Here is a 24,712-nt window from a genome sequence, read left to right as displayed (position 1 = left end):
ACTTCCCTGGCTAAAGATCATGTTCTGTCAGGTTCTATTTGGTTATATTAATAAAAGGGACATTTTGGAGAGGAAACCTAATAGTTGTGTTATTGAAATGTCAACTTAATGACATTCACTACTGAAAGCCTTAAGGACTAAGAAGATATTTAGAAACAGATACTGTAAGTATAATCATGTTTAAAGGACCAGGAGCACTGCTTCACAAAGTTTGGCTAGTTTGGAAGACAAAATATTTAATTTGGTTCGAGACAAAATAAACTTGTCACAGTAGGCAGTGGTTACCTTTACTAAAGACATTCTTGAGTTGGGGGAGGTAGACATAGTCACAGCCCTTGCAGAGAAAGCGGATGAAGCTGATAAGACATTCCTTTTGTTACGACAACTTCAGAAGCTCAGGTTCTATCTGGTCTGGCACAAGTAAGTGAGGAATTCCTAGTGCTTGGGGGATAGCTTAGTGGTAGACTGTGAGTTTAGCATGCACAAAGCCAGAGACAACTTTTAGCACAAACAAGCAAAGCTGTTACATGAAAACTAAAACCAAAACCATTCTGGAAAACAATTGTAAGTGAGATGCTAGACAACGGTCATTACACAGAGAATTAATTATACGTTTCTATAAGAATGAACAAGATCAAAACCTACATTTGAGAAGTATGAGTAAACAGGTCTTCATTCATATAATTAACATGTACTCTCATACACTTCCAAATCAAATGGTTTTTAACTGGCTGGCTTTCTGTGGTGCTGGGGAAATCACAGCCAGAGCCTCATGCACACCAGACAAACATCTTACCAACGCACTGCCCCACTGCCAGCCTCCCCACACCCATCTGAAATTTTAATTCATGAAAGACACCACTAAATTTTCGGACAAAAATATATATATTTTTAAAAAATCTTTACAATAAATGAGGATGTAGGAGCTTACAGAGAGCACAGCGCTTTTATTTCAGTCACCTGCAGCTCCCCGGGACACAAAGAACCCTGGGAAAGTGTGCAGAGTCCTCTCTTTGCTTTTCATAATTTTAAAGCAAATTAATCCATTTGACTGTAGAGTCTGTGCAAATAATCCTTCAGAAGAAATACTCAAGATTCTCTTTTTTAGAGGTCATTTCATTTCTCCCAAGATGACTAAATGAGTTAGTTGTCTCCAGATAAAAGTGCTCCTGTCAGCAGAACTCAGAAGGCCTTCAAGGGTTCCATTCATAGTTCAGACATGACTGTCATATGAATTCCAGCTTCCCATGACCACTGTACATGCCCCAGTGCACAAGGGAGAGGATCTTCTCGTTACTGAGCTCTGCTTGCCTCATTTTGTCACACGTCAGACAGCAGTTCTCCTGCCCACTGACGGGCATGCACTCTAAGTCCAACTTTGCAACCTGCCCCTTCTTGGAATGGTGTCCGTGAAAGCTGTAGTGCAAACGGGAGAGCATCTGCTGCCGCTGATCCTGCAGTCTCTTGTTCTCACTTCGCAGCATCCTCAAGGCCAACATAATGAGCAGCACCAAGATCAGTCCGCCAGCGATGGGAACCGCGATCACAGCCGCACGGAACCACAGTTCTTTGGAGGAAGTCAGCTCCTGCACCTTAGTGATGAGGTTTCTGCTGTTGTCATGTTGGTACCTGTTTCCTGGTCCTAAAGGAGCACAAAGAAAAGGGTCAAACAAACCGGGCGACCGCCTCCTAGAAGCACGCATGAGCACACAGCCATTTTCCATAAAAGAGCTCATTTAAAGGGCAACTTACCAGCCATTTTCAAGGAACTACATGTTACAAAAGTACCCAAAGATGCTTACAAATGCATTTGTTTACAGGCTGTCATTACTTGGATGTAATGGTCTTTTAATGTCCTCAAAATGTTCAAGGAACAGGCCAAGCCTATTATGCGGAGACATCTAATGCTCAGGCAGACATAAAAGCCACTCAGTTAGAGACGGTCTTTGCATCCAGCCATGCTCTCCCTCTGGTGTCTCTAATTACATTAACAACAAAATCAATAGCAGACATACGAAGCTGCTGCTGTCGCAGGCCTATAGATCAGGCAGGCTTTGGGTCAGGACAGCTCAGACCTACCTGAGGCTTCGCTCTTGGGAGGAGAGAGGACGTCGTGCAGTCCTCGGTAATTGCACATGTCTTCGTGACAGCATTCCAAAGTGGGCACGGCGGGGCCAGAGTGGTTTTGGGCCTGTTTGGCTCGGCAGACGTCTGCTGTGCTTGCAAGTGAGTCCAGGCAGCCGTGGGTGAGTGGGGAATTGGTGTTCTGAGGATCGAGAAGTCTGGAGAAGCAGGCACTAAGCTCAGACTTACACATGTAACCCGTTGCCACACAGTGAGCGGCGTCACAGTAGCATCTGATCTCTCCTGGAAACAAAGAAACTACATCAGCGTCAGGTGAACCCCAAACTCAAAGGCGCTGATTGTAGATTATTCAAGACGACTATTTCCAACAGCAGCACACTGGGACAGAAATGCTCCCAAAGCAAGCAGTGTCTTAACTTTCAGTGAGCTAATGTTGGGAATGTACTCAATCCAACAACAGATTTGTGATAAGTTAGAGTAATGAACTATGCTGTGGTTTGAAGGGAAACTGTTTTCACTATATTTGCCTTTTGTTAGAAGGTAAAATCATGTTATTTATCCATTTTTATGCTATATAACCACACAAGATAAAAATGTCAGACTTTGGGGTTTTGTCTATATAAATATTTGATCAGAACTACTGAATTGTTTGGCATCCCAAAGGACAGAGCCAAGTTGTAAGAGCCTGAGCTGACACCTTATAAAGTTATTAACTAGACACAACAATCTAGAAACTGCACAGGTCAGGAGGTTTTCAAACCATGAAACTGGCAGCTATCTGGGATCTCTCTAGAAAAGGCAAACTTTGCCTATAAAGATCCTTTCATGCAGAGGAGCTTTTAGTCCGAACATTGTAAAACAGGAACTAGGCAGTTTACAATTAGTGGTTTGCTTGCCAAAGTCAATTTCTTTCAGCCCAAATGGAAAGTCATAAAAGTGGGGGATGTAAAACTGCAAGGGTAACTCCTTCTCCTCCTCCTCCTCCTCCTCCTCCTCCTCCTCCTCCTCCTCCTCCTCTTTACATGTAATTTAACATGTGGCCTAAAAGAGGAAACTTGAAACTGAAAATCCCCACTGGTTGAAGGAAAAATCCTTAAGGAAACCTCAAATTTTTCTCTAGGAAGTGATTAAAGTTTCTTTTATAAAACTGGATTCTGTGAGTTGTAAGGCTCTGTTAACATCTTTTCACAGTGCAAGATTTCAGGCTTGGCCATGAACCTGAGAGTTATCTATCACAAGAAACTGAGATGCCCAAAAGGGCTACCGCCCATCACTGTTGGCTGCCACAGCTCACTACTGTAAGCCAAACTCATGCATACATCTCCCGTTGCAGGTCCCAATCAGAAGATCTGTCTACTTACTGAAACCTGCACTCTGACATCCAACACTGAGCGCCTTGGCTTCAACCTCCAACCTCCCCCCACTCCACTTCTCTTCCTGCTCCTTTTCTGTGAAGGCCTGAGTAAGGTGTCTCATTTAATTATCTGTCCAAATTCCAGGCCACCACATGGTATGCTCAGTTTTCACCCAGGCTGCTCACACTTCAGTTGGGAGAAAAGCCAGCCAGTTGAAACCTTGCTAACCCTGTTGCAGGTCCAGGTCCCTTCCACTTCATATACGATCCTTAGATCTACAGCAGTTCCTTTCTGTTTCTCCTCCTCCTCCCAAGTTCAGTGCATTCTTTGCATAAAAGTTCACCAATCTTAGGTGATAATGACTACATACCCCTGGCCTGACAAGTTCTATACGGATTTCAAGTAGAAATAAAACAGATTAAAAGTCTGCTTTGAGCCTATTAGCCTCAAATTTGGTACAGAAAGGGAAAACTAAAAGCAAGTAAAAGGCTGTGCCGGTGTTTATGAGTGCCTATTTAAAATACTACATTTTCAATGACCTAAAGCAGTCTTAATAAAATTTTGACAGGTAACTGAGAAAGTTCTAAGACTTTAAAAAAATTGGAGCCACATTTCAACAGGGAGAATGGACTTTTGTATTACTGTATTAAAACTGTATTTCTGTCATTTCATAAGGTTTCTTCCTGTGGCATGCAAAGGCCAAAAGGGGACTGGTATTTTAAAACAGTGAACAATGCTCTTCTGTTTGCCCCTTTCTAGTTACTGTACGTAGTGATTAAACAAAAACGTCTGCTCCAGTCAAGATGGCTACAGCAGTGGCTGCTGGCTTCTTTTAAATGAAGCTTTTGAAGTCCGCAGCAGTCAGAAATCTCTGATCCCCTAATTATATCATTATCAGGCACATAGTTTCGGTATCTGTGACTTCATGTCAGCCCCAGTCCCTCCCTGCTCTGCCTGCCTTTGATAGGGCCAGGAGGCTCCCCTCTGCAGGCTGCAAGGGCTGTTATTTAGGCTAATTACACCCTTCCTTCCAAAATAAATAAATACTGTAGCACCTCATCCTTGCTCGGCTGGCTTATCCTTTAACCTCAGGCCTGCTACAAGGCAATTAGAGAAAAGTGTGTTTGGGGGTGAGGGTCAGAGACTAAATAATGCTTCCCATTTTTTTAAAAAAAAAAATGGGTTTGTAGAACAGCAGGCAGAGTGAAGAGAGAACTAGACGGGATGAGGGAAGAAACTGGGAGTTAAAAGAATTTCCACTAAAAGGTGAGCGCTGCTGAAAAGAAAAAAAAAAAACCCAAAACTATTTTTCTCCTTTTTTTTTTTCCAGCAGCGTCTGTAAAAATATGGAGAGGAAAGAGGATGGATGACTGCGCCTACTCTTCCCATCTTCTCTAGAGCAAGAGGACTCGCTTCAACAGGCACCTCAGACTCCTACATTCCCAAAGAAATCTCACTCATTGCTCCGTTGACACACACACACTCCAAGATATTCAGACAAGCGAAGAAACACACGGCATTGGCCCTCAGAAAGTCAAGACACACGTGCAGAAATTCAGAAGCACGAAAAAAGTCAAGAATACAGACAAGCCCCAGCTCACAAACGGACACCCGCAAACTTAAGCATACTGTAGACACAAGCTCAGACATCCAAAAACACACGGAGAAACTTAGTAGCAACCAACAGAGATGCCTGCCCGGCCCAGTTGGGATCTGCGTTTTCTCGGAACAGTCCCGTCGGGGTCCTGGAGCCCAACAGCGTCTGGTCATCTCCTTGCTCCAAGTTCAGGAGTTCACCACCGGCCAACTGCCCCAAGGTCTGGCTGTCCTTTAACGCTCCAGGCCCGGGGCCGTAGAGCGGACCACCGCAAAGGCGGGAACCTCCCCGCCGATCGCCAAGCCCGACGGCTTGTCCCCCCACTCCCCACCCCCACCCCCAGTCCCCGCTCGCAGTCCCACGACACTCACCTTTGGTGAGCAGCACTGCCATGGCGCAGAGCTCCAGCTGCAGCCAGATGAAGATGTAGCTGGAGTGGCGATCCATTGACGCCTCGCGCCCCCGTCGCTCCGGGAGCCAGGCGCGGCTGCACTACGACCCCCGGGGCGCGCCGCGCACGAGCCCGGGCGCCGTCAGTGTCGGGGCGGGGGCCGGAGCATGGAGCGGGACTGAGACTACCGAGGAGACGTTCCCGGATTCCCGGCCCCGCGCGCTCCGCGGCGGTCCTCCTCTTGCCCCGCCACCCGGCGCACAAGCCTCAAACAGCGGACGGAAGGAGGACGCACCTCAGAGAGAAAGAGACGGAGAGACGCCCGCAGCCGCCGGGTAGCCGGAGTCCCCGCCGTAAATAGCGCCGGGCGCCCAGAGCCAGCCAAGCGCGGCCCCGCCCAGGCCCCGCCTCCACGCTCCGATTGGCCAACGCCTCTAGCCCCGCGGCCCGGCAGCAGGGGCGGGGCCAGACGCGGGCCCAGGCCGACTAGCCTCCGGGCTGGCGCTGGCGCCGACGTGTAGCGCTGAGGACTTCGGCCGCAGCGCTCCCCCTAGCGGACGCCTGCGCGTGCAGCTGCAGATGCGCCGGCGGAGCCCAGCTTCTAGGTAGGTTCCGAGTTAGCTGCGAGACCCTCACTGCTCGGTCTCTGGCCAACGGCCTCCGGCACGTGGCTTCGCCTTTGTCCCACCTGAAACCTGCCACACTCTCGGTGGTCATGTCCCAGAGTCCCCCAGAGACAGTAGCTTTGCCGGGGTGCCCAGCTCCGAAATTCCCCCGGGGATGGTGATCATACCCAGCCAGGTCTCCGAGACCCGGATCCCCGCCTCTCCTGGACAGTGCCCATGCTCCGGCCGCCAGGACACGGAACCCCTACGAACAATGACCATGCCCCGGCTACCCAGCCCCAGAGGGACAGTGGCCATACTTCGGCTGCCGAGCCCAGAAACCACCAGGGACAGTGGCCGTGCCCTAGCCACCAAGTCCCGGAGACACAAACTCCCCGCCACCCAAAAACACACGGAACAATGGCCTCCGCCCGCGCGTGGCCGAGGAGGAGTCGGGTGCGCAGAGCCAAGAAGGAGAGGCCGGGAGCTAGGCTCTCTGCCGGCTCCCTGGCTCCCTCGGGCGCATCCGCCCTGAGCCGGCCGCCTTGTGATCAATAAAGCCCAGACAGACAGACTGTTGGTCAGTAGGAGCCGCTGGATTCTCCTGGGTAGACTGGGGACCGGGAGCCTGCTAGAGACAACGAAAATTAGCAAATCCAAAAGCTCCCGGCGCCAGCTAGACGACACTGGCAGAGACTCAATTAACCACCCCCCAAACAATCGCAGTCAAACACACCCGCTGACCTGATCAATATCAGCCCCACAGCGATCTCTTTCCTGAGATACCAAGTCATTTATTAGGGCTTGCGGGGCGGCCTGCCCTAAGGAACCTAAGATGGAGATGAGATGCTGTTTGGTTGTTTGAGGGGGAAATGGGCTTAAGGGTTTTATTATCAGAGAGAATGGGCTTTTACTCTCCCCTCCCCCAAGCAAAAGCAAACCATCTGCAAAATTCACTTTTAGGGTCATCTAACATTTAAATCGAAGGGAGTATAAAAGCCAGGTCATTTAGAATGGGAAGGCAGATGTGAAGAATAAAAAGCTGGGAGGCAGGCTTCTAGTTCAGAGTCACTGGCCTAACACTTGAGGCTCTGGGTTGAAAATCTAGCAGGAACCATCTGAACACCTAGCACAGTAAACTTGTTGGAAGTCTTCAGAGACATAAAAAGTTAATGAAGCTACCTTCAAAAACTGTTTTTGTGTAAAAAAAAGTAAATAAGCTCATGATCTTATCTCTATTACTTTGGTAGGTCAGAACTACATCTTAAAAGGAGGGACGGAAGTACACGCTTGTAATCCTAGCAATTGGGAAGCTCTAGGGTGGCTAAGGCTGGAGAATGGGCAAGAGTTGGAGGTCAGCCACTGGCTCAGTAAGGGGGTTCCATAACCGCTTGGGCTGCAAACTAGACCTTGACTCAAAACGTAAGACAGAATTTTACAAATTTAAATATAAGGAGGGAAGTAAATTGTTTGTGGGGTGCACCCTAAAAATCACACAGTTTGGAGGGTGGAGGCAGAAGAATTGCAATTTCAAGGTCAGCCTTTACTCCATCAAAACCCTGTCTCAAAAAAATACACACATATGGGCTGGAGCGATGGCTCATTGGTTAAGAGCACTGACTGATCTTCCAGAGGTCCTGAGTTCAATTCCCAGCAACCATATGGTAGCTCACAACCATCTGTAATGGTATCTAGTGCCCTCTACTAGTGTGTTTGAAGACAGCTGCAGTATACTCATATACATAAAATAAATATTAAGTACACACACACAAGGTGAGATAGGGCAAGTTCAGCCAAGGTTTTAGGAGAAAACTGAACAGACGAGGACTCCCAGTACGCCACAGGCTCTTTTGCAGGCACAGTTGACAGTCCACAGGAAGAGAATCTATCAGTATTTTCTTGGCTGCTCTTGAACTTCGGGGAGTTAATCTAAGAGCCCCGTGGACCATGTATTCAGATAATGACATGCTCTTTTAAGCTTGGAGAGTCAGTCATTAGCTAAAATGCATCTTTCAGAGAATACTCATTCAGCCACTTTGGAGTTCCCACTAGTAGACCTCACTGAGTCTAGAATCACAAAGATTTGGACCTCAAGACAATGGGTCACAAAAAAGAAGGTGACATGGAATTGTGTGCGTGATGTTAGGATGAAGCCCAACAGGGTGAAGATGTCCAGGGATGGTCTCCTCAAAGCTGTGGCATGGAGGTTATCTCCTACCGGGTAACAACCACTTCAAAGAGGATCACAACAATTTAGGGCTGGACTGAGTTAATTATGGGGGGAAGATGGGGATGGTAAAGAAGGGATGGTAGGTGGAGCTGCAGGTAATTCTTTGTGGCTAAAACATAAAATATGGAACAAGGAACAGACTCAAATCTACTGAAGTAAACTTATTTACCTTTGAAGCCGATAAACACTTCATTAACTGAAGAAGATGTAAGGGAATTTGCAGGTGAACACCGGCTGTAGCACACACTCCCTATGTTCCCAGTGTGTCTCAGTTAACATCCCTTTTCACACTGGAAGTTGCAGCAGAAGCCAGGCTAGGAGAATGCTCTCCTATATGGCCAGTCACATGACCCACTGTGTACTAATATGCTAGAGGACAACGTCAAGTTGATTTCTGCCTTCCTTCGTGTTTGGGGTGCAGTCTCCCTTGTTCACTGATAGCTGTTCTTTAAGTTTGGGGGAGCTGGGGGCATAGGAAGCAGAAGGAGGAGAGTTTCTAGTTCTTTACTCTGATAATGTGGCTTTTCCGTGGTTCTAGGAGTGGAACATGCATTCTCCTTCTTGTGTGGCAAGCACTTTTCCTACTGAGCCATCTTTACAAAGCACTAAAACCTGTCTTTATTTTCTTTACTTTAATCTTAACTTAGGAATCTTGTTGAAACAGGGTCTCACGTAGCCCAGGATGGCCCTGAACTTCCCATGTAGCCAAGGATAACCTTGATTCATGATCCTCTTACATCCAATTCCTAAGTTGAGACAGCATGACTTGCCAAGCTTGAAAACTAAGAATCTTAGTTTCTCATCTCCCTAGTCCCACTAGTTTCCTTTTGTAAAGTATAACACTATTGGACACCAGAGGCTGGCCTTGAACTATATAGTCCTCTCTCCATCAGCCTCCTAAAGGGTTAGGATTGCAGGCATGCACTACCAAAGCCTGTTTTAAATAGCATTTATTCTTTTGATTTCTGTGACATGGAGATCAAATCCAGGGCTTTGCTCATGCAGAACAAGTACCCTTCCACTGAGCAAAATCCCCAGTCATAAAACTCTCTCCAATTTACAGTTCTTTCACTGACAAATCAAAGAACCCCTCCAAAATACTTGAATTTATCAAATTAATGTCTTTTACTATTGCATATCTGTTAAGGTTGTTAGTATCTACATTTTGAGGTTTATATTTTTCTATTGGTTCAAATATAATTCAGATCAAGAACTTAAGATTCATTCCTCAGATTTCAACTCTTATTGCTTGGTCAAACTTCTTAAGTGGCTAAAAATTAGTTTTAAGAGAAACAAGCTTGTACTTTAATGGGCTTTTCAACTAAGTGAATGGGAGTGTTTGAATCAATGTGGAAAGTCAAAATTGGGTTAGGGATAATATGTCAGTTATGAACCCATATCAATAGTCAAGAGAATGGACAACAATTTTAATTCAATTTAAGGTGTTTAAGGGCAACTGCTTCTCTGGAGTTTCATTGTGCATTCTGCGAGAGACTCACTTAACCACTTTCCTATGTCCAATTTGTTCACTCCATATAGCTATGGCAGTGCAGTCGTGAAGCCCAGTGCTTCCTCTGATTGTATAGTCTTCTGGCTGCTACAATTCACTTTGAGTTCCTAAGAGTAGCTTTAATTAAAAAGTCTTTTTTTTTAACCAGGTGGTAGTGTCTCTTTATCCCAACACTCAGGAGGCAGAGGCAGATGGATCTCCTAATTTGGTGCCAGCCTAGTGAATTCCAGGACAGCCAGGGATATACAGAGAAACTTTTTTTTTTTTTAAGATTTATTTATTATTATAAATGAGTACACTGTAGCTGTCTTCTGATGCACCAGAAAGAGGGTGTCAGATTTCATTAGGGGTGGTTGTGAACCACCACGTGGTTGCTGGTATTCGAACTCACTACCTTCGGAAGAGCTGTTGGTGCTCTTACCCACTGAGTCAACTCACCAGCCCCCAAGAAACTCTATCTTGAAAAACAAAACAAACAAAACCTAACAGCAGCAAAACAGAACAAAATAATTTTCTTTCAATAAAAATGAGTTCAGATCTGAAAATTGTTTTCAGAAAACTAAGGTCAAAGGTAAGAGATTAGTTTGGATGAAGGGACGGGATGGGCTATGAGATTAGGGGGTTTTTGCTGTCTGTTTGGTTTTGATTCTCCATTTTTTGTCCATTATGGAAAAAAGAGATAAAGGGACAGCTGCCTGAAGAGGGCTGGGTGCACAGTCCGGGTGGCAATAAGATAAGATCTGGGAGGAAAAGTCAGAGACTGAAACTCAATTTACATTCCAATGTGTTCCTTTTGCTTTTGAGGTCTTACACAAAACAGTGAGTTGTTACTGAGTTCAGATTTTAAAGTAAATAAACAAATAAGATAGATTACTAAATTTGGGGTACAATAAAATCTCCTCTTAAGATTGGGAACTTGGCAATGGGCATTATCAATCAAACAGTATTCTGTGCCATCATTGGTCTCTGCAAAAGCCTTTGTTCTATGACGTTGTATAATTTGATCACCTTCCACCCACCAATTAAGATAATGACCTTTCAAAAAAGTGTCCAGTGGCCTGCTGGTTTGGCCTGATGTCAAATAATGAATTTAAATTCATTTTTGTTTTATACTCAAGTGCTGAATCAATCCTATACAGTGGCAGGATCACTTTGACTCATTTCCTAACCAATGGTGAACTAGCATGGACCAGTCTGTTCCATCCCTTTAGTGGGTAACATGTTAATGTTTTTTTTTTTTTAGGATTAAAATTCATTTATGTCTAATCCAGTGAAATCTGAGAGCTTTGATATGTTCGTGAGATAGACAAATATTTAGATCCTTACTGATGGCAGATGAAACTTGGCATTGTTTCCTATTGGCCACTCTCTTGCCTCTTCTCACTTGTCTTTGATGGCCCAGTGGTGACTTTTCAGCCCAGTGACACTGAAATCTCACTGAGATAAAAACCGAGGCCTTTTGCAGTGGAACTTTGCAAATCTATTTGCCGTCACTTTTTCTGGTGTGGCTGCTCTTTGTATTTTTCACTATAATATTTTTGAGATTACTTTTTAAAATTGACAGGCAAAATTGCCTGTACTCATGGTATGCAGCATAATAGCTTAAAGTCTATATATTCTGAAATGGCTAATTCTGGCTAATTAACAAATGGACCACCTTACATAGTTATCATTTCTGTGATGACAACACTGAACTTCTCTCTGCATTTTTGATGACTACAATGTATTATTACTGGCTATAGCGGCCACACTGTACAGCATATCTCTTCAACGTATTTAACCTATCTCCTTTTCTATCCTTTGATCAAAACCTCCCAACATCCCCCTCTCCCCACCGCCAGTCATTCCAGCCTGTGGCAAATGTGGTTTTACTTTAATTTCTTTCTTTATAAAGTTTTCTTCATTCCATTATTTTATGGGTATGTATGCGTGAGATAGAGGACGCCTGATGAGAATGTATTCTCTCCTGCTACCATGTGGTTCCTGAGCTAGCTCAGGCTATCAGCCATGTGGTTCCTGAGTTAGCTCAGGCTATCAGCCAAAAGGCAAATGCTTCTGCCCACTGAAACATTTCACCAGCCCTGAACTCTATATTTTTCCAGATTGGTGTTTTCTTATTCCTCACATGAGTCAATTAGTATTTGTCTTTTTGACTTATTTCCTTTCATGATACCACAGGATTCCTTGCATTTTAGAGTTGAATGATAAATAATGCAACCAGTAGTGATGCAGAACTTTCCAGAGTCCAGGGCCACATTAGCTTGTGGACTGTCTATACCTGTTGTCTATCTGTGCCCTGTCTTTAGTTGATGAGAGTAACTAAGAGTGCTTTTTATCTGCTTCCTGGGACAGAAGAAAATTTGGAGTGAATGATCTCCATGGCTTTTCCCACAGGTGCAGTGTGGGATAATGGATGCTGGCTGGGGTTGGGTGGTGAGGGACCCGTGCTTCAGTGAGCAGATGCCGCTGCCTGCCAGTCTACATGTAATGCAGGAGCAAAGACTTTACAGTCTCTTGTCTCTTTGGGACTCTGTGTCACAGCCTGTATCACTTAGCCAAATCTCATAAACTCTCAGGAGTATAGGAGAGTTCTCTAAAGAACTCTACACAGTTACCCAACTTCCTTTTTTCTATTGGCTCCTTCAAAAGATTATAAAGCCCTTCATGATAAGCAAACATTTCTTACTGGGACTCAGCTCATTGGGAGAGCACTTGCCTTATACAAATAAAGGCCCTGAGCTCAATGCTTAGCAGCTCCCCCCTACTTCTCTCTCTCTTCCTCTCTCTCTCTCTCTCTCTCTCTCTCTCTCTCTCTTTCTCTTTCTCTCTCTTTCTCTCCCCTCTTCTCTCTCTCTTCTCTCTTCTCTCTTTTCTCTTCTCTCTTCTCTCTCCTACACACACTCACATATACATACACACACATTCACATATACATACAGTCACACACATACACACTCGCAGACACACATCTGCACACACGTACATACACACATTTCCATCATCCTTTCTATTCCTGTTGATACTTTAACACTGTAGTCTTGCATCAATTTTATCTTGAATGAATTACTGTTGGTAACTCAGTTTTGAAGAGAATAGATATAACTTCATAAATGAAGTAAGTCGAGAGTAGGAAACCTGAATGATATGAAGCTGTACATGCTCCATAGGTGTGGTGTAAGGCAGGTGCAAAGCAAATGCCCGTCTCTGTAACTCAGGGTCCTCTCTCATCAAACGAGGAAGACAGCAGTGGTAGGCAGCCCCCTGCCTGAGAACGTCCACAGTGCAGATTCAGGTGCGAGTGTATGCTTATGTTATCTGTAAAACCCTATGGAAATAGGAAATGATATTTTCCTAGAAACAAAGTATTTGCTCAAAGTGATGTTTAATCGTCTGAGTGCATTCATGGTGGCTTGGGACTTCCCTCCCAGGTGACTTCAGGATTTTCCCCTCCCTTGAGCTGAAGATTTGAAGTGTGAACAATGCCACGGCCAACCCAGCCTCCAGCTGGGACAGGGTGATGGTATCTCTAAAGGCATGAGTCTTGCCAGGGAAGATTTGCTCCCACAGTTGGTGGGAGTCCAAGAATCAGGCAAGACAAATTGGTCAGCTAACTTACCATTATGCAAGAAGCTTAGCTCTTCACCGGCAGCTGGAATTCGTGCCTCCAAACTAGGAAGGGTCGCCCACTGTAGAGGAAGGCCTTCGGAACGCCCACTTCCCATTCTGTGACCTTTTTTATTATTATTATTAAAGACGGCTCAAGTTGCTTATTCACTGACAGCTTTACACAATAAAGTCGCCATTAATTACAGGAATACTTGCATGAACATGCCCTGCATTCTTTTTGAGACCTGGTCTCTCTAGCCCAGGCTGGCCTGAACTCAATATATAGCCAATATATAGCCAAAGATGACCTTGAACTTCTCTTCCTCTTCCTCTTCCTCTTCTTCCTCCTCTTCCTCCTCCTCCTCCTCCTCCTCCTCCTCCTCCAGACCCAGGAGGAATTACAGACTTTTGTTGCTTTACATGGTATTAAAAATCAAAACTCCCAGCATTCTAGGCAAATCCTTTACCATCCGAACTCCAATCCCAGCCTCCAGTATTAAAACTACTGAAAAAGAGGCATGTTTTCAAATTAAATTATAACCCACCTGCCTCATCCTAAGGGGGTATCTGATTTTATTATATTTAAAAATTCTTAGCTATTGTTATTGTTTGGTACCATGAGATGGTCAAACCCAGGGCCTCTCACAGGCTAGGAAGCCCACAACCATTGAACTACGCTGCCAGCCCCCGACTGCTTAATTTTAAGGTAGGTTTGAAGAAAGGGGTGGGAATGAGCACAGTATATTCTTTTTCTTAACCTTCAATCTTAAAGGTTAAATATCTGTAGTTTTTGTAGAACTAGCCCTCTGAGTGCAAACCACATGAGAGTGAGGGTGGGGGCTGTGGTTTAGGATAGCACCAGAGGTCATGGGTAAAAGGAACAACCAATGCAAAGGTCTTTACTCTTTCCATCACTCAGTCAGAGTCCAGCTCCAGCCAAGGTGTAGAGAGGGAAATAAAGGTTTGGCCGTCTTAAGAGGATGAGGAGCACACATCCAGGGAACTGACTCCAGGAGCCTCTATGTGTATGTCTCAGCCCCCCCTCCCCCGTGTGTGTGTGTGTGCGCGTGTGTGTGTGTGTGTGTGTGTGTGTGTGTGTGTGTGTGTGTGTGCTGGTTTGTATTTTATTGGAATGCAAGAAAGGAACGTGTAGACATTATAAAATAAATGGGGTCCCTCTAAGTTTTCATCAAAAATACAAAAATAAACCGCAGTTTCTCCCAGTCACCACCCTAACTACAGATAAACACACCCCACCACGTCCAAAAAGACGATGGACAGAGGGGCCAGCAAGCTAGGAAACAAGAGGCTCAGCCTCCAGCAGTGAGCGGGGAATTGAAGGACTGAGACGTGGCAAGCTCCCTGGGGGAATGCGCACGCTGGAGAGCACCAATTATCATAATTGAAGGTAATGGTGCCTAGGCGCCGCTCTGTTTTACTTCACTCAGCCCGACCCAGACGCTGGGCTGGCTCCTCCCCGGCGAGCACTCGCCCTCCGGGGTTTTCCGGGCCTCGGTCCCGCCTCGGCTGCCCAGACCTAGTTTCCCTCAAGTTCAGGTGCACACACCACCAGCGCGCTGGCCATCCCGCCTGCCCTTCCAGCTGCCACTGCCCGCCTCTCTGCCCACTAAAGGAGCAAGAGAGCGATCCGGATGAAATTGGGACAGTTTTGGTAAAGACAGAATCTATAAAAAACAAGGGAACAAACATCTTGGTCCCAAATAGTATCCACCACCAGCCCTTCTCCTGCCTAGTCTCGAAGAAATGACAACTTTGACTTGCAGGCTGTGGTTCAGCTTTACCCATGCCCCACCTGTTTCCCTCGTCACTGTATCTCAGAGATTTACAGTGCCCCGGGTTGGAGGACCAAACCCAGGATCCTTCACACAGGCTAGGCTAGCCTAGTACTAGGAGCTACACGTCCAACCCCAAGTGATTTGAAGAGATATTTCATAAACAGTTCTGAAGGGCAGGATTGGAGGGTTGAGGGAGGCTCTATTGGACCTGAATTTTTCTCTGATAGAATACCTGAAGTTTCAATTTCAAGGAGTTTGAAGAGACAGAGCAGCCATTTCCCTCGCATTCCAGGTTCCAAGACAAGAAGAGTGAGATGTGTTTCTTTTTGTTTTCTGGATTTTTTTTTAAATACCAGTTCTTATTTGCTTGAACAATTGGTTGATTAATTGACTGATTGATTGACTTCTAATTACAGAAGTAACACATCACCATAGGAAACTTGGACAATTCACACAAGTAACTATGTGACCTCTTCCATGAGGCTACAGTAGGACACAAGCCCTTAGACCCAGTCCTGGACTGTCAGTCACAGTAAGTGCTGCTGTAATGGCGGAGTGCTGCCGTAATGCAGAGTGCTGCTGTAATGGTGGAGTGCTGCCATAATGGCCGAGTGCTGCTGTAATGGCCGAGTGCTGCCCTAATGGCGGAGTGCTGCAGCGTCAGCCACAGACCCTTCTGTGACTTGGGCGAGCATCACCAAACCTCTCTTAGACTTCTGCCTGTCTTTGTGGGAAGTGTGGGGATGGGTGTTGTGACCTGCCATGTGGGTTCTGGGAGTGGCAACCTGGTCCTATGGAGGAACAACAAATCAGTGCTCTTAACAGGCTCAGAGCCATCTCTCCAGCCTTCCCTCTGTTGGTCATCTGTGAAATAGAATTCACAATGACCTCTAAGAGAAACCCTATCTTGGGGCAAAGAAAGGAAGGAAGGAAAAAGGAAGGAGGGAGGAAGAGAGTGAAGGAAGTAGAAAGGGAAGGAAGGAAAGAAGTCAGACAGGCAGAAAAGAAGAAAGAAGGAGGGAGAGAGGGAAAAAGGAAGAAAAGAGCCAACTCTTGAAATTTGTTATTTGAGTTCCACAGACATTGTGGCACACACCTACCCACCCATGCACACGTAGAAAGTAAACAAAAATGTAATTAAAAATTTTAGGAGAGGTGGCTAGAGAGAGGGCTCAGAGGTTAAGAGCACTGTCTGCTCTTGCGAAGGTCCCAAGTTCAGTTCCCAGCAACCACATGGTGGCTCACAACCATCTGTAATGAGATCTCATGCCCTCTTCTGGCATGCAGGTGTACATGTAGGCAGAATGCTATATACATAATAAATAAATAAATCTAAAAAAACAAAAAATTTAGGAGATGTTTGAGGAAATAGAGTAATCAAGTTGGTAAAGGCATTTAATACTACATTGAAACAAGATGTGAAACAGGAAAGCTTGCAGGTGAAGAAATGAGACATGTATAGATGTCGGGAGTGCACAAACTAGTGGGTACCAGGTAAGGGGAGTTAGGCTGAAAATGTTGTAAACACAAGACCACGTGCAACAAATATACACAACAGGGACAAAAGAAAAAAAAAGAATTTTCCAGAAGTTGTGCTGCTGGAGTACAGGACAGGTAGCCTGGGACTTCCAAGTACTACAAGGGACACAGAGTAATTGTAACTTTACAAGTTTCTTTTAATACCATGGTACCGTGATTACAGCTACGGCGTCTAGTAACTACGTCTTTTAATATTATAGATGAAGGTACTGTGTCACTTCCTGGAGCTACAAAGGGTGCTAGGAGGCAGTTTCACTGGAGAGGGAAGACCCAGGTGTCACTTCCCGGAGCTGCTCGAGATCAGACATGGAAGCTCTGCACTCAGAAAGGACTGTGCAGACCATGTGACTCTGGCCCTTGAGGGACACCCCATTTTGTCTAACCCACAAAGAAAGTATGCAAGAGCCTTTCCCAGACTGTGGCCCCACCCTTCCTAACATAAGTAGAGTTCAGTGGTGGGTAATTACAGGCAGGGCTACGGAGAGCAGATGCTACAGAAAGCACACTTGTCATCTTAAGACAGCTGAGATCCCAGGATCTTACATAAATTTGAAGACGCCCAGAAAATTGGTATGGATTCTCCCAAACCTATACTGCCCATGACCCTGTGACATGTGCACGGGTGTGTACCCTGCCCCAAACCCCACCACCATTGCGTATCTAAAAGATGCTTGTCCACATCCATTCTTTCTGGGAATAAAGACAAATTCTGTTTGGTGGTTTCTACCTCCCTTCCTCATGAGTCACTCCATAGCATGTAATCCCAGACAAAACCAGCAGACTAAGGAAGACAATCTAATGAATTTTATTTTATTTTAGTTCTGGGAATGGAACCCAGGGCCTTGGGCATGTGTACAGGAGTTCTACTACTGAGCCTTGCCCCAGTCAGCTTCCTTCCTAAGACAGCTGTAGTTCTTTCTCTTAGTTCTTGCTAACACCCTGTTCTTTGAGAAGCACAGTTGAGAAGCCCCTAGACCTAGACCCTACAGAGGTGAGAACAGAAACACTGTAACAGACATGGTCTAGCAGCTTTGCTTTCCTGAGAACAGTGTCTGCTGCTGCTCCCTCCACCCCCTTGAATGTCCTGCAAACCCTTCAGCCTTGGAACAAAACCAGCAGCTCTGGTAACAGGGGTTTTGTGTCAAGTCATCCGATCCTCTTTTGTTACATCTTTGAATTCTTACCAGTCCATAATTCAAAGTGGGTGTGTGAGCCTGTCCTTCCAGCACTTGGGAAACAGATGAAGAAGAACTGTAAGTTTGAGATTAGACTTGATTTACATAGAAAGACTGTCTCGCAAAAACCAAAGCAGAAGGGGAGCATGTTTCAATTTATTTAAAATAAAGTGTTTATTCTCTGAAGAACAATTATATCCCAAGCTTTCTACAAGGTAGAAACTTGTACAACTCCCACCCCATAACAACCCATAGGAATCAGTGTGTACTGTGGAAAACCTGTGGTCCCAGATTAATCTGGAAGCTGAGGCAGGAGGATTGCTTGAATCTGAGTTGAAGGCTGGCTGGGGCCACAGAGGAAGCCCACCAAGTCCTACCAGGGTAGCTGTTCTTTCTTAAGTCAACACAGGATCATTGGTATCTGTTATAACTTTTGTTTCCAAAGAATAAAGTGATTATACCCAGCTCTCAGCCAGATGTCCTACTATAGGTCTCCACCACCCCCTGGTGGAGACCCAGAGCCACAGCTGTTGAGCTTTGCATCAGTGACCTCAGTGGAAGAGTCCGGAAACACCACTACCAGCTTTTAGAGCTTTTAGAGCTTTAGAGAAAAGCAATCTAGACTTTGTGCAAACGTAAGGTGGAGAAAGCATTTCCTCTTCTATGCTACAAGTGACAACATTATTGTTGTAAACAAAGCCCCCTTTCAAATGTCTGACAGCAAGAATACAGCAGAGGACCTGGAAACTGACCCTGCCCAGGCCTAGCCACATAATTCTCAGCAATAGTGTTAGGAAATAAGAAAGCCTCTTCAACAAATGGTGCTGGGAAACTAGATTTCTACGTGTGGCAGAATGAGACTAGATCCCAGACACTGTACAAAAATCAGTTCACAAAGGCCTAAACCTAAGGCTTGGAACTGCCAAGGGAAACCATTTCAAGGTAGAGCCATAGACAGAGAACTCCAACAGCATGGAAAATAATCTGGAGGATTGACCAATGCGATTACACAGAATTGAAACCTAACTACACAGCAAAGGAGACACCACACAGAGTGAAGGGGATACCACACAGAGTGAAGGGGACACCACACAGAGTGAAGGGGACAGTCACACCACACAGAGTGAAGGGGACACACACCACACGGAGTGAAGGGGGCACACACCACACAGAGTGAAGGGGACACACACCACACAGAGTGAAGGGGACACACACCACACAGAGTGAAGGGGACACACACCACACAGAGTGAAGGGGACACACAGAGTGAAGGGGACACACACCACACAGAGTGAAGGGGACACACACCACACAGAGTAAAGGGGACACCACACAGAGTGAAGGGGACACACACCACACAGAGTGAAGGGGACACACACCACACAGAGTGAAGGGGACACCACATGGAGTGAAGGGGACAGTCACAACACACAGAGTGAAGGGGACACACACCACACGGAGTGAAGGGGACACACACCACACAGAGTTAGTATTCAGACTATAAAAGGAAATACAAAACTTAAACACCAAATAAATGAATTTTCTAATCAGCCAACGGTCTTATGAACTGAGTAGACAGTTCTCAAAACCAGAAATATAAATGGCCAAATAAATGCTTGAAAAGATGCCCAACATCCTGAGCCCTGAGGGAAAAGCAAATCATAGCTGCTTTGATAGTCCACCCTGCCCCTGTCAGAATAGTTATAATAAAGAAAGCAGGTAATGCCTGTGCTGGTGGGGATGTGAGGTAAGCGTACCTACCGCATGGACAGCTGGGAGGGGTGTAACTAGTACAGACACCATCAGCAACAATTTGTGTTTGCCAGTACTTTTTGTTGTTAGTTTGGTTTGGTTTTGTTGGGAAGTGTTGCTGTTGTTAGTTTTGTCTTGTTTTGTTTTTGTTTGTTTGTTTTAAAGATTTATTTATTTTATGTATATGAGCACACTGTAGCTGTCTTCAGACACACCAGAAGAGGGCATCGGATCCCATTACAGATGGTTGTGAGCCACCATGTGGTTGCTGGGAATTGAACTCAGGCGCTCTGGAAGAGCAGTCAGTGCTCTTAACTGATGAGCCATCTCTCCATTCCCTTTCGGATTGTTTTTTGAGACAAGGTTTCTAGGTGTAGCCCTGGAACTTGCTCTGTAGAACAGGCTGACCTCCAACTCAGAGATCCAACAACCTCTGCCTCCCAAGAGCTGAGATTAAAGGTGTACACCACCACCTCCCAGCTTCCATCCCAAGAGCTGAGATTAAAGGTGTGCACCACCACCACCACCACCACCACCCAGCTTCAGGGTGGAAGTTTCTTAAGAAAATAAAAATAGCCAGGTGGTGGTGGTGCATGCCTTTAATCCCAGCACTTGGGAGGCAGAGGCAGGCGGATTTCTGAGTTCGAGGCCAGCCTGGTCTACAGACTGAGGTCCAGGACAGCCAAGGCTACACAGAGAAACCCTGTCTCGAAAAACAAAAAAAGAAAGAAAGAAAGAAAGAAAGAAAGAAAGAAAGAAAGAAAGAAAGAAAGGAAGGAAGGAAGGAAGGAAGGAAGGAAGGAAGAAAGGAAATAAAAATAGAATTAAAATACAACTGAGCTCCATTCCTCTTGAGTATTCACCCAGAGGACTCTAAATCAGTATACCACAGAGGTGCTTGGACATCTCATGGCTGCTCTATTCACAATAGCTAGAAATAAAATCAGCCTAGATGTCCAGCAACACAAGAGCGCATAGAGATGTAGTGCATATACTTGGTGGAGTTTTATTCAACTGTAAGAAAGGATAAAATCATGTCATCGTCAGGGAAAGGCAAGGAACCAAGTAGAAATTATATTCCGTGAAACAAGCCAAACACGTCATAGTTTGTCTCACACGGGGAATCTTTATCTTTAAATTTACATATATGTAGATGTGCTTTAAGGGGTGGTTATGTCATGAAAGGGAGGAAGAGAGATTAATGGAGGGGAGAGAAAATAGGATTCTAGAATTCTGTGTCAGAGGGCAGAAAGATGGACTGTATGTGGGGAGTAAGGGGACAATCGAGTGGAATAGGAGGCCTAGGGGAGGATAGTGAGGGAAAGCATAGATCAGAACAAAGTATAATAACACCAATATTGCACATATATTAGCACAAAAAGAGATAACATGAAGCCCACCACTTCGTGTGCAGTTTCACTTTTTGGCTTGCTTGTTTGTTTGTTTGTTTGTTTGTTTATTCTGATGTCTGGAAGGATTCCTACTGCCCACTAGAAAGAGTTGTCTCATATTCTGAGTGACTCTGCTTGTCCCTTGATTTCTAATATTCTTAATTTTAAAAATATTTAATTTTATTTCTGTGTATGGGTGTGTGCCTGGATGAGTTTTGGGACACTGCATGCAGCTGCATGCAGAAGCCAGAGAGGTCTTCAGATCTCCTAGAATTGGAGTTAAGGATGGTTGTGAGCCACAATGTGGGTGCTGAGAACTGAACCCAGTCCTCTGTGTGGTAGCAAGGCTCCTTAACTGCTGAGTCATCTCTCTGCAGTCTGCCTTTTAACTTTGCTTTTGTAAATGTTCATAATGGACTAACGGAACCAAGGTGTGGATGTGTGGTCCGTTTCTCTAACCTGTCCTGACCAACTTTCAAAAGCACACAAACAAGGGACCCCACACGTGCACCTTCCTTTCTGGTGGCATCAGGAGATGGGTGACAGAAGCTCTTCCTGGAGCTAAGCATGGCTCTGCTGGATGGGAGTGAGAGCCTGATTCAGACTCATGGGAAAAATCCGTCAATGCGTCCATCTATGGAAGACCATATTCAGCACTATCCGAAAGATGGGAACCAGCACATCCACTTCTGACTTTACACTGAAGAAACTAGGAGCAGGTCAGGTGGCTTCCATTGGCTCACATCAGCTGTCATGAAAATCTGGGCTCAGAATACCAGCTTCCATTTCAAGGTCTGGGAAGGTGTGAAGGGCCACAAGACTCACTGAAAATGCCAGTTTCTTTCTCCTCCAACAAGATACGGCAACACGTTGGAAGGAAGGAAAAAGGAGAGGAGGGGAGGGAAGAGAAGGGAAAGGGAGGAGGGACAGGATGGAGGGGGTAGAGGGAGGGAGAGAGAGGGCAAGCTGTACATCTGTTATTCAATCACTCTTACTCTCAAATTTCTTGTCGTTCCTGTGAGTCAGAAGAAAGGATTTCTGAGAATGAGACTTGGGGTCTTTCTTAGCTCTCAGCTTTCAGTTGGAAGAACTTGCTTGTCAGGGTAGCTGTCAATTTTCCCAGTAACTGATTTAATGAGCAGCCTCCGTTCAGACAGTGGCTTTCTCCTGTGGGGAAAAAAATGCTGTCTGGGACCCCTGACCTGACCTGTCTGCTCTATTTTGTTGCATAAACAAGAAAAAGTAGAAATCAAGCTTCCATTCAACACTGAGGTTCCCACCAACCAGGAAAGGGGCTTCCATGTAAGAAAAACTTCATGGTGTCCACATTTGTTTCTTCTTTTTTATTATTAACTTTTAGTTATGTGTATGGGGGTGTGGTGTGCACACACGAGTGCAGGTGTTTGCAGAAGAGAACTGGAAATTCAGGCAGTTGAGAGCCACCTATTATGGTCCTGAGGTCCTCTTGCGAGAATAGCACATGTTCCAGTTGAACCATCTCTTCAGGCCCCAGGTCTTTTTCATGGACCATAAATGGGAAATTCCAATCAATAGAACCTGAAGATAATTCGTCATCCAGCCTGAAAACAAAGAGGTTAATCATGACACCATGTGGCCCTTGGCTAGATATGGACTTACTATATCCACCTGACCTTCTTCCAAATGCCAGAAATGCCATGAAGCACAGCTGAAGAGCCTGGACCAAGAGTCACCTTGACAGTAGCTCTAGGCCTGGGCTTGTTCAGATCTCTTTTAAATTCCCAGGTTGCAGAATCCTCAGCCACAAGAACTCAGCAGAGAAGTGATTTCTCACGTGCCAGCCGTTCAGGAAAGCTAAGCTGCTTTTGTACAGCTTCATCACACTGGATGGGATAAGGGCTAAGTGTTACCATAACACCTTTGTTTCTAATCCTTGCAGGGACTCCAAGACCCTGCAGAGTATGAGTTCAGAGGCTCTCATACTTTATCTGCAGAGATTATTAGAGCAGTCAATGGTCCTCATCCCTAGAGTTTCTGATTTGACAGGTCTGGAAGACCATCTTCAAACTTGCATTTTGAGTACGTTTCCAGGGGCTGCTGCTGAGGGGAGAGCACACTTTGGGAGCTTTGGGCATAGACCTAGATAGAACCAAGTTCCCCAAGAGAGAAGTTGTAGACAAGCTAAACTAGCTGTAACAGGCAGACGTCTGATCCTATCCCTGATGACAGGTTCCTCATCCCAAGGCGTCTCAAAATCCTCCGTCGGTTAGATTCCCATGGCTGAGACAACATACCTAAGAAACAGTTTTAAGGAGGGAAAGTTTTCTTTGGGCTCTCGGTGCTAGAGCCTTTGGTTCACAGTCTTCAGCCCTGCTGCCCTCGGGCCAAGGGTGAAGCTAGCCATCACGGTGAAAGCGTAGAGTAGAGGATAGCTGTTTATGTCACAGCAGGCAGGAAGCAAGGAAATAGGAGGGTCCTAGATACTGATGGCCCCTTTAAGAGCATGTCTCACTAACCTAATTTCTTCCAGCTATCTCCTGATCCATACCTACCTGAATCTATCATCTCCTGAACAGTCTAAACCTCCTAATAATGACACAGGCTGAAGGGCTAGTCTTCAATACATGGGCATGGGGGGTCATTTAGGCTCAGAGTCTAGCTGCCCCTGATAAGTTGGCAGAATGAGTTTTAGCAAGCTGGATGAGAGCCACCTGGAGCAGCTAACTCCTATTTCTCTTGATATCACCCTGGTTTGGACTTTTCACGCAGCCTGCTATCTTCTTGTAGTGGTTATGCCTCGTCAGTAATTACATGGGATTTGGAAAATGATTACTGGCTTCTGAGTTATGGCCCAATAGTAATGTTTTTCTGCCTGGAATCCTCGTAGCCCCAGGTCTTCATTTCCTTCTTTCTTTTAGTATGTATGTATGTATGTATGTATGAATGTATGAATGTATGTATGTATTTAGCGTGTGTGTGTGTGTGTGTGTGTGTGTGTGTGTGTGTGTGTGTGTGTGCTCACTCATGTGCATGCATGAATACCATGGCACTTAGTTGGAAATCAGGACAACTTATAGAAGTTGTCTCTCTTTCCACCATCTGGGACTTACAGACAAGCACCTTTACCAGTTAAACCTCAAACTCTTCCTGAGCACCTTATGGAGGTGATGGACTACAGTGATATTGTTTATTTATTTTTTGTCCTTAATAGCAATGAATTTAATGTGGGCACTTCACTGACTATTTAGGAGAAAAATTAATATCAACTACTAAGTTTGAACCCACTATCCATCACAGAGTAGATTCCCTGTACTTGGCAGTTAATTTGGTCACGTTTTGTAATGGAATTTGAGGCTCTTGGCATCTATATATTTTCCAGGTTGTGTGGTTTTAGATGCTCCAGTGTGTGTCATTGGTTTTCTCATCTGTCAAATGAAAATAATGTTGACAAAGCCTGACTCTCAGGACTGTTGTGAGTTTTAAATAAACCATTTCCCCAGAAACCATTCTAAAGCTTGTAGAGATTAGCCCCTGTTGTAAGAGAATAGTGGTATTGGAGGTGTACAGAAAAATCAAGGAATGCAAGAATGGCTGAGCAGATGATTGTCTTAGAAAGGTTACTATCATGTATAGTCCTTGGTTGGTGGTTTAGTGCCTGGGAGCTCTGAGGGTACTAGTTAGTTCATATTGTTGTTCGTCCT

General features: G+C 45.3%; 1 protein-coding gene and 1 long non-coding RNA gene across 2 annotated transcripts in view; one reads left to right on the top strand and one right to left on the bottom strand.

Moving 5' to 3' along the window:
* Positions 1 to 866: 866 nt before the first annotated feature.
* Positions 867 to 5,773, bottom strand: Bambi (BMP and activin membrane bound inhibitor). Its single transcript, XM_031364858.1, has 3 exons — positions 5,409 to 5,773; positions 2,080 to 2,367; positions 867 to 1,642 (listed from the first exon to the last, which is right to left on the bottom strand). Exons 1-3 carry the CDS (start codon positions 5,482 to 5,484, stop codon positions 1,227 to 1,229), a joined length of 780 nt encoding a protein of 259 aa, XP_031220718.1. The 5' UTR covers positions 5,485 to 5,773; the 3' UTR covers positions 867 to 1,226.
* A 1-nt stretch (position 5,774) lies between these two features.
* The window catches only part of LOC116086795, a 32,067-nt gene continuing 13,129 nt past the window's right edge, over positions 5,775 to 24,712 (top strand). Inside the window, exon 1 of the long non-coding RNA XR_004117130.1 lies at positions 5,775 to 6,033. This is a non-coding gene — a long non-coding RNA (uncharacterized LOC116086795). The remainder of the gene's footprint in view (positions 6,034 to 24,712) is intronic.

The sequence above is a fragment of the Mastomys coucha genome, unplaced genomic scaffold, assembly GCF_008632895.1.
Source record: "Mastomys coucha isolate ucsf_1 unplaced genomic scaffold, UCSF_Mcou_1 pScaffold13, whole genome shotgun sequence".
NCBI classification, from domain to species: Eukaryota; Metazoa; Chordata; class Mammalia; order Rodentia; family Muridae; genus Mastomys; species Mastomys coucha.
Note: the sequence above shows the minus strand (reverse complement) of the source record. Positions and strands in the feature narration are given on the sequence as shown.

Coding starts and splice junctions, on each gene's coding strand:
- Bambi (XM_031364858.1), bottom strand. CDS start 5,484: ATGGATCGCCACTCCAGCTACATCTTCATCTGGCTGCAGCTGGAGCTC. Junction 2,368..5,408: donor GGCAGTGCTGCTCACCAAAG/GTGAGTGTCGTG, acceptor CTTTGTTTCCAG/GAGAGATCAGATGCTACTGT. Junction 1,643..2,079: donor TCCCAAGAGCGAAGCCTCAG/GTAGGTCTGAGC, acceptor GTGCTCCTTTAG/GACCAGGAAACAGGTACCAA.